General features: G+C 40.2%; 1 protein-coding gene across 1 annotated transcript; it reads right to left on the bottom strand.

Annotated features, from left to right (window-relative positions):
* Positions 1–327: 327 nt before the first annotated feature.
* OPN3 (opsin 3) lies at positions 328–13,468 on the bottom strand. Its single transcript, XM_065736383.1, has 4 exons — positions 13,117–13,468; positions 3,908–4,227; positions 2,641–2,892; positions 328–593 (listed from the first exon to the last, which is right to left on the bottom strand). The coding sequence occupies exons 1-4, from the start codon at positions 13,466–13,468 to the stop codon at positions 330–332; spliced, it is 1,188 nt and encodes a 395-aa protein (XP_065592455.1). The 3' UTR covers positions 328–329.
* Between the last annotated feature and the right edge of the window lie 1,811 nt (positions 13,469–15,279).

The raw sequence follows: 15,279 nt of genomic DNA, 5'->3' as shown, positions 1-15,279 counted from the left end.
ATAAAGATGGACAGGTATCAGCACTGACCCCCCACAGGACTCCTCTCTTTACTGGCCTCCAGGTAGAGTACAATCCAATAAACACTGTGATATGCTTAAGAAAATTCAGAGTAAAAACATTCATCAAATTCGGCACAGATGTGAAGATTTCTATGTTGCGACCAAAATTGAACTGCCTACAGAGCTTCTGATGCAGAATTACTTCAGTACTTCACAGTTTAATATGCCTTCCTTTGGCAGACCACTGGCTCTATCAGTGAAACCAATCTTCAGACCAAACAGTCCCTGACTGGAGTTGATCAGATTCTTAATGTCTCTTAAGCTCATCCCTATAGTGGCTTTACTTGGATGACGTTTACTTTTGTCCCGTTGTGTTTGCTGTTATCATCTATTTGCTGAGTGTCATCACTGGCGATAATAAAAATGATGGAGGAAGAGCTGAATGTCACTTTCTTCTTTGGCCTGTCCCCTACTTTCTGAGACATTACTATCGGTCGTATTGGTTTGACAGTCCCTGCTCCCGAGGGCTCTTTCATGGTCCTCTGGAATCTCATCAGGCGAAAGCACAGGAGTTGCAAAAGGCATTGTCGAAACTGTAAGAGAAAAAAGAAAAAAAAAACAGCACAAAATTACAACTTCAAGTGAACTTAAGTGTTCAGTATCAAGACTGATCCAGTGAATACAGTCATACACAGTAATACAGTAAATTATGCAAAATAACCAACTTCTGCTAACTCCCCTCCCTCCTCCCAACATTTTTCTCAGTGGCTCTTTAGCAAGCACTTTTCCCCCACACACCAAAGAGCATTTAGGATGACATGGCTAGTAGAGGGTACTAAAATACAATTTAATATTTTACTGGCAGTGATCTCTGCAATCACTAAAGAACAAGAGGACTCAGCCTCAGAACACAATGTAGGTATTGTTCCACTTGAGTATTTAAAAAAGTACAAATTCATTGAGCAGGAGAAGAATGTTCTCAGAAGCACTTCACTGGAGGAAATATAGAGAAGGAACAAAGGGCAAAGGGAAATTAAATGAAAGTGAAGTTTTCCATTTACATAACTCCACAGGTTGGAATTTGAACAAAATAATTGAATAACAATGTGAAATAAAATTTCAGAAGTCAGTAATGCAAAGCTAAAATGTTCCCTTTGAACAGGGAAGGAAGTCTTTCAGCCAAGTAGAAGCCCCTTAGGATACCTGTAGTCTGTTCTACTTTGAGACTAAAAAATATGAGATATTCAGTGAAAGCTCTCATCAGTAAAGAAAGTGACAATTCCAGAAGGAGCATTGTTCTAAATGCTCCAGTTATGGTCTCACCTTCACAAAGCAAAGTATTCAAGTATGAGGGCTGTAAGATGCACCCAATCGGTAGTTCCATTTCTGTGCACACATAAGGCTCACTTATGACCATCATGACTTTTACAAGGAATATGTCAGCACCTTCCTTTTAACTCATAACAAGGCATGCCTGGAGTGCTCTTGGAGAGCATTTCAAATGCAAACAAACAAGACAAAAAACACACAAAAAAAATGACTTTGTCTAGTGACATACAAGAAAATCTCTGGTATGCCAATTTGGAACACAGTTATATAACAGAAAACTAATCCTACTCTGATACAGGGGTTGCAGTAGATCTTGTTGGGAAGGGAACCTAAAATGACAATGAAACATGATCTGATACTATGTGAAAACATCACAGAGTCATCATGCAGAGACCTTGAATATTTCAGAGTTAATGTGGTACTTCTGAGTAGCATGGAAGAACAGGTCAGATCTAAGAAGAATGTAACAGTGAAGGAGGTTTTTTTCCATTCCCAAATTAACCCAGAAGATGAGCAAAAATCTTATCACTTTGGCATTAATCTGAAATTAGAGGTCAGTAAAAAGCACTTCACAATGCAAACACTTAGCTGAATCATTCTTTTCCTGGCTATGACTTTACTGGCATTTGTACCTGCTACTGATTTACTTCTGGGTATCAGAATCTAGAAAAACTTTATCAGATTAAACAAATCAGTCTGACATCTATGTACAGTGTCAGAGCCACCACATTAAAATCACTCAATCGATAATATTCCTTTGGAGTGTGATTGTTATCAAGGTTCTAAATGAAGTTCAACCACTCTATAACTCCTTTCCCACCCTCTCCATCCCTGGGGTTTAGTAACCTCTATCCAGGGCCAGCTCTCACATCCTCCAGCAGTGTAACACTGCATTTATCTGCCATGAAAAGATCAGTGTGTGACGAGCTGCTAGATGGCAGACTGGGGGACTCCTACCTCCACTCATGAGCAGTACTGGCATGGCCTGGGCTGTTCTGCAGCAATGCCTTTGCCTGGTCATGCAATGGGCTGATCAGACACATGAGCTTGGCTGTTTTGTCTATTTGCACCGCTGACTGGCCCCCAAGTCACAGAAAATTCTATTTCTATAATGAGGTAAAGAGATAACCAAAATCTAGGGAAATCCTTCTTGTAATTATTTGGTGTTTCTCTAAAATCCTTTTCCAATCCTCGCTATTTGAATAAAAACAAAAAAAATCTGGGCATTACAAATAAAAGTAAATCAGATCTAAGCTCCTTAACTGTGGAACATGCTACTAATTAGTCAAATGAATTCTTTCCTGTACCTACCTTCCTACTCATGAAGATGTAGATGACTGGATTATAAGCAGTGCTTGACTTGGCAAAGAAAGATGGGATTATAGCTACTGTGGGAGTTACAAGGTTGCTGTAGCCATATGTTACTAGGAGGGAGACAACTGCATAAGGCATCCAACAAATAAGGAAGGTAGAGATCATTAAGAAACACATTTTAGCCACTTTCTTTTCATATTTTAGAAGTTTAATCACTTGAGAAGTCTGAAAATCTTCCACGCATCGAAGCTGTAAAAGGCAAAGGAAAATGTTAAAGCACTGAATAGTTCTATTTTTACTTGTAAAAATCTAACAGTTTTAGGTGTCGATGCTTCTATGTTCATTTTATGAACTGGAGCTCTTCTGAAAGCTTGCATCATGCTACCTGGACTTTTTATTGTGTATATTAAGTAAAATAAAAACTTTGGAGAACTAACTTTCTTTAACTCAGGAGATTCAGTTTGTATTTACTGATCCTTTGAAAACTTAGGTGTCTTAGGACTGCATTTTTTTTCATTCCTCTAAAGACTGCTGATAACAATTTGATAAATAGATTTCCCTATACTTCTCTGCCACTTAGTCTGTCACTCTGAAATTTTAAAATCTCTAAAGCAGAATACTAGGCAGCAGGTTCCCCGTGTTATCTGAGTTCATGTGATAAAATGCTGAAAAAATTGAACATGTATGTGAATGTTCTTTGAAAGAGCTGTCAGTTTTGCTCTTACTGTTGATCACAAACTCAAACAGTGTCATCTGACTTATTATCCACAGAATATGAAACACTAACTAATACTTTGTAATACCTGAAGATCTGGCCTGAATTAAAATAGGTTACCTGAACATGAAAAACTTGTTTAACAGGGCTTATTTTCCACTTGGAATAATTTTACAGATTATTCCTCAAGAGCAGTGAGGAGAGAAAGTTATTCAACGATTAGAACTGCAACTGAAGCTCTCTTTTCCCTCTTTTTAAAGATGGATTTTGCCATTGATCAGTGAGCATGAACAGTTCCCTAACCTGCCTTTTATCTGTAACATGCTGCCCAGTAAAACTACTCAACAAATAGATTTTTTTAGTTCTAGGTTAGCTCCCCTTCAACTCTACATCCTCTCTAATGGTCCCCGCCATAGCTAAACATTAAGGTCCTGAAACGTGAACAGGAAGTGAGAGTGTAAATTTAGTATATATTAAATTTGGATCAGAGCCTATCGGCATTTCACTGAAAATATTCCATTCAGAGAAGTTTTATTTCCATCAACTTACCATTCTTACTGCATATAGAATATGGCCATAGCAATAGGCCATGATCACAACAGGTGCTACCAGACAGCCAAGGAAAAAGAGTAGCACAAAGGAGGTATCATTGGGATCCTTTGACTTCCAGTCCATTGAGCAGCCTAATCCATGAATTTCCAGTGTGTATCTGTTCCAGCCCAAAAGAGGTGCTCCAGTCCAGGCTAATGAATAAAGCCAAATGTATGTGATAGCACGCCAAGACCAAGAGAAGTCAATCACTTTTGCATGGACTACTCGAATGTAGCGTTCATAGGCAAGAACAGTGAGAGTCATAATTGAAACAATTCCTGTAAGAAAAGGAGATTTAATTTAATCATTCATAAACACTGTAAATTGGACTGAAATCCTCTTGATAACCTCGTAGCAAATTAAACATTTCACGCAAAATTAGTAAGCTCGTATTACGAATCTAACAGGAATAAGCTTTTTAGGTAACAACTCAGTAATCACTATCCACTGAATCAAAACAGTTCCTCTTACTTCAGAACTACTCAGGACAGGGTACTGCAATATGACCTATTATGTACAGAGAGCAGAAAAGAAGGTAGAACAAGCAAAAAGGATAAGCTAATACTTTTCTCTAAACGGTTCTTCATTATTGAGAGATAATGCTTCAAAGTTCTGAGGTTTTTTGCTTTGTTCTTTTTCCTTTCTTTTGTCCTTTTAAGAAAAAGCTGTCATATAAAAATGCGAGAATTAATAATAACAAAACCTATTAGGAGTCCAGGCAATTCAGAGTTGAAACTTAAGTCAAAGAAAGCCTTCAAGAACTGGAAGAAATGAAATACACCTGCAATGTGAACAAAATAACTAGCAGAACTTTAGATTCTCTGAAGACTTCATGTAAGTCTGTTTCAAAGAACAACTACTAAAGCATTACATTGCTGAAGGGCTTCTGTCTGGAAGAGATCTAGTTATTTTGAGTGTCCTTTTCTATCTTGCTGCTACCATAAAGATACCATAGTCTTCATTTCAATTATTTCTGCATTCTCATCCTTTTCTGTCCACCTCTAATACACTACACAATGCGTCATGACAGAAATTGTGTGTTATTTTCAGTTCTCAAAACCAGCCTATCCAGACACTTCTATAATTTAACGAAGTCAGGATAATTCTGTCTTGATTAGGATATAAGGAATTCAGTTTGAGTGGTCTTTGAAATTTAATGATCAAGAACAAATTTGCTCATCATACAGGTGTCAGTTTAAATCTCACTTACGATTCAGACATCAAGCTCTCATACACAGCCTTTTAAACAACACAGCCTGCACACGAAAGGGTTTCACAGCAAATTATGAGCAAATTCAAGTATGTGTACATTTTATCTTAAAAAAGCATGAGTATCACACATACACATGATGTTTCAATTCTACAACTTCATTTGTATCAGTCATAATATATATTTATACAGCTGTGAGAAGGTTGAATATGCAGATCTGCTTAAAAGAGAATAGTCATTTTATCCATCAGAAACCTTCATAGGATACCATAAATTTCTTGTCTCACTTTGAAAAAGCATAAGCATTATGCAACACAAATTTACAATAGTGTGTTTAAGCACCAGCAATGTGAATTTTAGGAGTACAAGTAAGAATAAAAAAGTCTAGGGAAACACTAACCTCTGTGTCAATAGTATGCTGGTTTTGCTGATTGGTATGAGGTATGATGGTGATGAGGTATCTCATAGGATGTGCTTTAAGATCTCCATTAGATCTTTATAAAACCCAGAAATTATAAACTTTTACCTGATGGATAACAAAATCATCCACAGATGTGGTTATGGAAGAGAAGTCATATCATTCAACTCATGCCAAAGTTGGCTTATCTGTTATATAAGGCTTCATTTGTGACCAGTGCAGAGCAAGAGGATTCTGTTTCTCAGTATGGTGGAGCAAAATTCCTAGTTTAATCCCTTGGTCTGTATCACTTCTTTCTGTTCCACTAGAAGCTCAAAGAAACTAAGATGATAAGTGAGGTCATTTAACAAATAGCATCCCCGCATATATGCAAGCACTGAATTTTGGTCATGACAAAATCAAAATCATACTTCCTTGGCTGAACAATTTGAAAGCACAGGTGTTCAGCTCAGGACCAATAATTTACTGAGACATTGACATTTTCAAAGAAAGCCATTGAAAGTTCAGTGTCTCTAAGTGGTACATGCACATAATTCTTCAAATAGTTTTAGCTCAAGTCTGAAACCAGTGCTCCTTAAAAAGAAACTTGAGCTTTCTACCAGGAAAAGGAACCTTGTCAGCCAGCATGTACTGAAATGCAAGTGCTGGTTTTCTGTGTATTTGGAATTACTGATTACATAAGGCATGTAATGCTAGTCAAAGCATATCATGTTACATTCCTCTCTTTGATGCTGAATCTCTAATGGTGGTATAGCAGTAGAAGTTGAACCTTCCTGACAATATTCCATTCTGCGTTGTTGCCGTGTATCAGATGGCAGCAGACAGGCACTCTGACAGAATGGCATCTGACATGGAAGAGTGTACGAAGCAAAGAAGTCTCATTTAATTCCTCCACGCAGACAAAACTGCACCTATTAACATTCATTGACACTTGCTGAATGTCTGTGGAGACCAAACAGTAGAGGTGAGTGCAGTGAGGCAATGGCTGTTGCATTTCAGCAGAGGCAATAGTGACGCAAAAGACAAGCCATGCTCTGGATGGCCATACACAGTCGTCAATACAAAATGAAGAGCTCCTCAATCAGTTAATTTATGTAAATGCTATGATGCGGCCATGAATCTTTGGTTTTGAGTGATTTTGTCAAAGAAGATTCTATCTTCCTTTCTACCTCACAAAAATAAATAAAATCAAACAATCGATCAGAAAACATGACTGTCAATCAACTCGGTTTGGCAAACAGCAGGTTCCAGTGTCTACTGTAACCTCTGAATGTAAAGTTGTTACTTAGATGAAGCAAAATCCTGGTGGAGCTCTGATAAGGGCACAGGTGCAGGGCTTCTTGTGCTGCCTCCACAGAAAAGTGCTTTGAATAGTGCTATCCTTTGATCAGTATCAACAGTGGCAATTCTCACCTAGAAAAATCTTTCTAGCCCAGCAGCTATGTACATCACCTGTACTCCTGCACTGCTTACAGTTACCTTGCATTTTATTTACATATGTACATAGTTCAATTTATTTTCCACATATGAATCAGGTTTTGTGGCTCAGCAGAGGAAAACACTGAGTTTTTCTTTTTTTTTCCCTTCTCTAAGCAGCTTTGCTATAAATTATGTAGTTTTCATCCTGAATGAGTTCTACATTTTAATATAATGAAGTATATGCAGATTAAATTACAAAAAAAAAAAAAAAGCACGTTACAGGGAGCCATTATGGATATTATTTGGGTATTAGCCCCTGGTATGAAAATCTGCACTTTTTTTTTTTTTCCAAGCAAAGCAGGGAAATATGAAAATTCAATACTTTCTCTTAGCAAAACATGATTTCAAATATCGTTTTGGCTCTTAACTGAAGGTACTTATTCTTGGTCCAAGACTAAGGCCCAACATTCTGAAAATGGATTTAATTTACTAGCAAATCAGAGACTTCTAAACTCCTTCTGGAAGACTTAACTAACCAGTATTTACAGGTAACGCTTGTCTGATCGATAGATTTCCATCTCAGAGAATACTTCTTTCCCTAAGTACTGAGTACTGATTATAAATACACTGTGTTAATACAGATACTAGTTTTAACTCTGAATTAAACCTAGAATTACATTGGTATGAGAGGAGTCGTTCTCAATTAAATTGTATATGTCAAACATAGCAGAACAAAAGTGCTGTCTTGTTTATGCTATTAACATGCAATTTCTACGTTGCAGATTGTACTCTTTTCCAGTAGTGAGCTGAGAATAAGAAACACTTCACAACTCCTTACCAGTTAAAAACAAACAAAACAACCCACAACTTTCCTACTGGAAATACTGCATTTGGTGTAGGTTTCTTCACACCTCATATACGGCATTCTCTTTTTTCTGTACTCTGGGTTTTTCCAGAAGCCACATTACTCTTGATAAACCATGAAATACCTCAAGCTATGCAGTGTAAGACATCATGGAGAAGAGTGCAACAGAGTACCACAGAGTGAGGCTGTACTCCAAGTACTGCGTTCAGTTTCGAGCCCCTCTCTACAAGAAAGACGTAAAGGCCCTGGAGCGTGTCCAGGAAAGGGCAATGAAGCTGGTGAGGGGTCTGAAGCACAGGCCTTATGAAGAACAGCTGAGGGAACTGGGATTTTCAGTCTGGAGAAGAGGAGGCTCAGGAGAAACCTTATCATTCTCAACAATCCCTTGAAAGGAGTTTGTGGTGAGGGCTGGCCTCTCCTCTTACATAACTGGAGTTAGAACTAGAGGGAATGGCCTCAAGTTGCAGCAGGGAGGTTCAGGTTGGCTATGAGGAAAAAATTATCCTCCAAAAGAGTGGTCAGGCACTGGAACAGGCTGCCTAGGGAGGTGGTAAAGTCACTCACTGTCTCTGGAGGTGTTCAAGTAACGTTTAGATGTTGTACTAAGGAACATGGTTTAGTGGGGAAATACTGGTGGTAGGTGGACAGCTGGACTGAATGATCTTGGAAGTCTTTCCAACCTTGGTGATTCTACAGTTCTTTGTTTCTATAGTCCATCTGAGCTGCAGAGTATCATTCCATACAATGTATGTATACTCTGACATTCTAAACCTTAATTAGAACAAAATACTGTTACACCTTTCAGGTGGACTGAGCAGCTCTACAAGCTAACTACAACCTAATACAACGAGATTCTCTTCTAAGACAGTCAAAGCCTTCTGTCAAAGAGCGCATTACCATTGCTATTCTTGCAACAAGTTTTAACTTCAGCCTAATCTAGGCAGCCAAAAATCACTTCTGGACAGAACAGACTTGAAAGTATATTTTATATTCATCTGAACTACAAAAATACAATGGAATTAATCACCTCCTCCAGGTTCAATCTTGCAAGTGATTAATTCACTTCAGACAAATTGCTAATGCTGAAAGTATGCTGATCAAGTCTCCAGCTGTCTGTAACACAAGATCCTAAAGCTGCCTGCCAAGTAGCAGAAAATGCTTTTACTGATATTAAATCAGTGCATATAACATACATTGGTAATGCAAGATGGTGTTACGGGGTAGCATTCCTTCATAGCATGTAGAAATAAAATAGATAAACCTGTAAATGCACACTTCTGTTGCACACATCATGCTCTACAACAGTCACTACCATTTAAAAATCTTATTTGTGAAGAGCCAACAGATGCCCATAAAGACAATCAATCTGTAGCTCTGTTACCTTCTTCTCAACTGAAGTTTCAGAATGTGTAAGTTTGCTTATAACACCTAAAGTTCTCAAGTGTTTTCAGTCTGACTGTCTGGTACAATCACAAGCATTTTTGCAAAGGAAATATTTAGATTCTCTGATCTAAAGTTTCTATGAAAAACGTAGAGAGGACTCTCAAAACAAACAGGTTTCATCACGACTTAACTAAGACTAAAAAAAAATTAACTGCTAGCATTTGCATTAAGCACACACCACCTATAACAACATAGGTGACAATTAAAACTTCAGCTGCATGATCACGACTTTCAAAATGAATCCTCATTTTGGATTATTAGCTACAGTAATTGGAAAGAATCTGATTTTCAAAACTTGTTGAGAAAAAAGCTCTCAGTTTAAAATGAAAGTCACAGCTGTTTTAAAGTAGCTTTAATCACATATCCTAAATGTTTTCACAGTCAGGGAAAACTGTAGTTTAAATTGTGGAAAACCTTACTTGCTCAAGACTGAAGTCCTAGAAAGTCCACAATGAATATAATCCCACTATTTGAAATTGTTTCCATTCATCTTCCTCACAGAGGCAGTTTTAGAAGTTATTGGAATTAGCTGCATTAATAAGCACGGAATGGGTAGTGCTTTTCAGCCTCATACATCTCAAATCCAAAATCTTTCCTCCCAGTTCTCATCTATACATCAACTACAGACTATATAACTATTTTTGGAAGGCATGTCCTTATAAGGAGAGGCTGAGGACTCTTGGGTTGTCTATTTTGCTGAAAAGAAGGCCAAGAATTTGGCCTCCTTATTGCTCTCAACTTCCTGAAGAAAGGAAGTGGAATCAGAGGTGATAATCTCTTATCCCTGGAAACCAATCACGGGACAAATGGGAATGTCAAAAAGCTGCATCAGGGGAGAGTTTCAGAAATTTTTTTTTACTGCAAGTGTGAACACAGGAACATACCACCTAGTAAAGTGGTTGATGACCCATGCCTGTCAACATTCACAAGGAATTTGGATAATGCCCTTTTACTTTTGGTTAAGCTGTCAGGCCAATGGACTCCTTTTAAGACTCTTCCATCTGAACTATTCTAACTGCAGAGGACAGCTTAGACTGATTTCATGGGTGCTCTTCTAAGAAAAAAAATAGCTTGAAATCAAACAGCCTTTGGACCAGAAGGGAGCAAAATAGCTTGTATATCAAATACCAAGTTTAAAATCAAGAATATAATCACATCATTATAAATAAGCAGATTCTGGTCATATGGTGTGAAATGAGCTGAAATGTGTCCAAACCCAGAAGACAAATATCCACAGCAGTAAAGTAGCATCACACTATTTGATATTATGAGTGAATGAACTCCACAGCCATAGAATCAGAGACACCTACCTCCCCTTTATTCTAGAATAGTCTTTACTAGATCACTTTGGTTTACTGAAATTGAAAGCTACAAATATTTTGCTTAGTTAGTGAAGCCTCTACTTTTAAGTGTCAATTTCAGATGTCAATTTCATCTCATCAGAGAACATACTATTTCTAGAAGTTCTCAAAAGAAGAATTCTACTCTGTAACAATAACTACTAGATATTATGCATATAAGATTTCATTATCCTATTTTCTCCCAGCCAACCCTCACCTCAAGAAAATAGCTGACATATGGGGCTTTTATATACAAAGAGAACCGTATTCGCAAGTATAATACAATACCTGGTTACAATGAATTAAACCTCCAATCAGTCTCTTAAGATACCGCCAAAATAGAAAAATATCCTCAAGTCATTGCTCTCTTCATAGACACATTGAAATTTAAAATAGAAGCTGTGGTGGCAGTAGTCCAGATGATAAACAGAAAAGAGAGATGCTACCTGCAGGGCATTTTTTTCCCCCAGTATTTACATGCTTCTCCTGTCCTACTCAGTTAGGTGGAGAACTATTAATCTTCACTGGCAGAGGAGAATAATCTATGTATTTCCAGTAGAAAATTTGGAAGTAAAAAATATGCATGAGAAGGAACCTTTCAACTGGTATTATTAGGTTAGACAAATTAGAATAGTCAAGTGAAAACTTTTCTATTTATACTTCACATGGCAGCTGATTAAAGCAATGTTCAGGAATATTGAATGCCTGAATTAAGTGGTGAACTTACTCTCCACTTGCATATAAAAGGCAGCACACAAAAACATGTACTTTAATACATCATAAAAAAAAATTATGTGCACTGACACACACCATCTAAGAAGAAAATAATATGGCCAAGCACAAGAAGATGTAATTTTGCAAACAAAAATTGCATAATTCTATCAGGATCATTCTATAAATAAGACCCACAAATGTGACCACCTTTCTTTGGAAATAAGTTTGATATCAAAGTGAAGCAAGAAAGCATTAACACTGAATACACAGTGACAGAACATATCACTAAAAAAAAGAATTGAAAGGTCATGTATGATCAAGCATTTTGTATCTCGTTGTTTCTATTAATTCCACCTTTGGAATTAAAGAGATGACTACTATAGTACATTTTTTTCCATTGACCTTAGCATGCATCTTATTTTTTGACTCTCTATACAAAATGCCTTCAATAAAAATCCACAGCAAAACATAAAGGATAAAGATAGGAACAGAACAATACATAACTTCTCTTGCATGAGCTTAACATTCATCTGTCCTGTAGAATCAGCTGGAGGTATTTGAGTGAGCTGACTGATGTAGACAGCCTGATGCTAGCTGGGTTCTCTGATACTTTCTCTTCTGACACAAGGAAACAAAAGCCTGAGCCACTCGCAGTGAATATTACGCAATGCCAAGCCTTGCACAAAGGTCTCACTGCCTCCTGAACGCACCTTGCTTTTCAAGATCCAGCACTCTGGCTGCGCTATCCAGCAGCAGACAAATCAATCAAGGGGAAGCATATACCTTCCTCCAAGCAGCCCACCAAAAACAAACTACAGCACTATGTGAAGCGAAAGTTAGGCAGAAAAGCTGCAATTCTTGCAGAAGAATTTATTTAAATTAATTATTTTACCTCAAGAACACCAACTTTCTGCGAGCTCATATCAAGTGCACACAGTGACCCACCTCTCATCTACATGCCACTGCCAGAATAAAAAAAGTAACCTTAATACTGTGTTACTGACTGGATGCTATCTTTCACCATTAAAAACATAAATGTGTTTTTTACAACATCCTTTGTAAGTAAATAAAATAAAATAAAAAAAGCTCTCTATTCCTTTTAATGGATTGCATGTCAGTTAAGCACACAGCTGGACTGCATCCCCTGCAGATTTCTGTAAAGGGCAACTTCAGGGAAGAAAATTGAGACCTGATGCGTGGGTTGCTGGTTTTTGTTTGTTCATTTGCTTTCTAGATGGAAACGCCTCTGTAGCACTAAGATCCTATTTCACAGCAATCAGCGATTGCCCAAATACTCCTGTGACGCTGCTGTGGCAGAAAAATAACAGTGAGTCTCTCATCAAAAGAAAAAACCTCAAGGTGCTGCCACGTTTTGGATAGTTTTACAGGTAGAGAAGTCTGGATGCTGGGGAGCCTACACCTCTCACGCAGTAACGAGGCATACTAAGAGTAAGCACTCCGTTAAGTCTGTAGGGGCACCTCTAACGGCGTGTTCCCGCCGTTCTCCACACTTTTCCTCTCGCACCGGGAGGAACCAACCGCACTCAGCCCGAGCTCGGCCGCCGGTCCCCCCGGGCGGAAAGCGGCTCCCGACGGCCGCCGAGCGGCAGCTCCTCGCGCAGGGGGAAGCTCGCCCCGGGGCTGCGAGGAATTCGACGGAAGGAGGGGAGCGGGACAGCCACGTTCGGGATCCCCGGGAGGGCGGCAGGGAGTGGGGAGGGACCCAGGCCCGCAGGGGCCGGGAGCGGCGGCACCCACCGAAGAGGCTGTTGCTGAAGCCGTCCCAGACGCAGCCGGCGGCGTCCCACACCCAGCGGCTCCGCAGGCAGGACATGAAGGTGAGGCTGACGCCGCAGACGGACACCAGCAGGTCGCTGAGGCTGATGTTGACGAGGAAGAGGTTGGTGGGCGTGCGGAGCCGCTTGAACTTGTAGTAGAGCACCAGCACCAGCAAGTTGTTGCACACGCCCAGCGTACCGATGGTAGCGACGAGCAGCGCCAGCAGCTCGTAGGTACCGGCGCTGAAGAGCGGTCGCTCGCCGGGCACCTCGTGCCCCGCCGCCGCAGGCTGCGGGCGGCTCGTCGCGCCCGTGCCGTTCCCCGATTGCATGGCTCATCGCCTGCCGCCGCCCGGCCGGAGCGGGGCCGCTACCCAGGGCGGCAGGGGGAGGAGGAGGAGGAGCCCTCTCCGCCTTCCCGCCCACGGAGGGCACACCCTTCGACCCCGGCATGGCACCTCCCCGGCTTTGCTGTGCTGCTTGCTGCAGTGAGCAGCCCGGCCGCGCTTAGTCTGGGGCTGTGCCCTGGTGTTGAGGTACTTCGAGTGTTTGGGCTCGGTGTGGTTGCTTTCAGCAGCCCGTGCCCGTGCAGGGCAGACCTTTCAGCCGTGCTTCAGGAAGACGTAGAGACTGCTGAGCCAATATCCAGATATTTCACCAGTGAAAGCCCTTCCATAGTTTACATTATGACTGGCTTCTTTCTGTGCGTGCATCCCTAGTGAGGTGGGGTTAGCAGTTCTTCACTTAAACCTGCCCAGGACTGCAAGGTACTTCTCTGACACTGAGGTGGCTGTGACAGTGCATCCTCACAAAGTAGCTAGCAGTGTCCAGTGCAGGGTAACCTTGTGGGGCAGGTGGAAATCTTTCTGTCAGACACAAGGCAAATAAGTCATGGCAGGTACCAATGCTTGCATTGGGAAGTCATCAGGTTTTTATATTTTTTTTTTCAGTGTACATTGTGAGAAAAAGGCGTGGAAACCTGCCTGTGTACAAGTCTAGTTGGTAGTAGCCTGGGTGTGGTACCAACCCCCACCTGTACTAGGTTAGCTGTACTGTCTCCAAACTTCGCCTCTCCTTGAATATATATATCACTGCAATTTTTGCTCCACATGGCTTCAGGCCTAAAACATTGTGCCAAAACAAACGTCAGTCTTACCCACAGGAAGACTCTGGTTTGTTTTCTTTACTAGCTGACCTACATGCATTGTGATTGGAACATCCACTGTATGTGCTAGTGTGGATTAGCATTCACACATGTGAGGGAGAGAATTGCTTCTCCTTACTCTGCCCTTGTAAACCCCATCTGGAGCACCCAGCACAAGAAAGATGAGAGGGCTGGAGTGCCTGTCTTATGAAGAAAGTTTGTGGGAATGGGCTTGTTTTATCTTGGGAGACAAAAAGACTCTGGGGTGACCTCATTGTGGTCTTCCAGTACTTGAAAGGAGCTCACAAGCAGGAGAGCAGCAGACTCTTTGTCCAGTAGTGGTAGGATAAAAGGGAATGTCTTTACACTGAGAGAAATTTAGGTTAGATGTTAGGAATACATTTTTACTCAGAGGTTGGTGAGGTCCTGGCACTGCTTCTGAGAGAAGTTATGGGTGCTCCATCCCTTGAGGCATTCAAGGCCAGGTTGAATGGAGCCCTGGGCAGCCTGAGCTGGTGGATTGCAGACCTGCCCACAGCAGGGGGTCAGAACTAAATTATCTCTGAAGCCCCCTCCAAACCAAGCCATAAGATTCTATGATAAAATTCAGCTTAGGCTGAAAAAGATGTAACCTGTGGAAGCAAAAGGATTTTCATGGAAATGCAGCCTGGCAAACTTTATCTGCTTGTTTTGCATTTGTTTCCTTGTTTTTCCCTCTCAATATGAATAGTGGTATTGATAGAGTTAAACTGCACCTAAGAGTGCAGTTCTTTGCAGACCAAGACTAAAAACCTGATTAACTGAAATTCTGATCTTTTCCAATATGCATTCCAGTATACATATTATGGGCTTGCTGTGGCAATTTTATAGGACAAAACAGTGCTGGAATGCAATGGGTCAGGAAAATAAAACACTGATCAATGTAAATGTTCTTATCAATACAAGCTTTATACATAATGTTTTCACATGCATCAAATATGATATATTCCATAACTGAAA

This window comes from Cyrtonyx montezumae, unplaced genomic scaffold (assembly GCF_038088225.1).
Source record: "Cyrtonyx montezumae isolate F1298 unplaced genomic scaffold, pur_monq_1.0 scaffold_0, whole genome shotgun sequence".
NCBI lineage: Eukaryota > Metazoa > Chordata > Aves > Galliformes > Odontophoridae > Cyrtonyx > Cyrtonyx montezumae.
Note: the sequence above shows the minus strand (reverse complement) of the source record. Positions and strands in the feature narration are given on the sequence as shown.

Excerpts from the sequence above, each read along its gene's own strand:
- OPN3 (XM_065736383.1), bottom strand. The coding sequence starts at position 13,468 with ATGCAATCGGGGAACGGCACGGGCGCGACGAGCCGCCCGCAGCCTGCG. Across the intron at positions 2,893-3,907 it reads TTCTATATGCAGTAAGAATG|CTTCGATGCGTGGAAGATTT; the intron begins GTAAGTTGATGG and ends TGCCTTTTACAG. Across the intron at positions 594-2,640 it reads ACATCTTCATGAGTAGGAAG|TTTCGACAATGCCTTTTGCA; the intron begins GTAGGTACAGGA and ends TTTCTCTTACAG.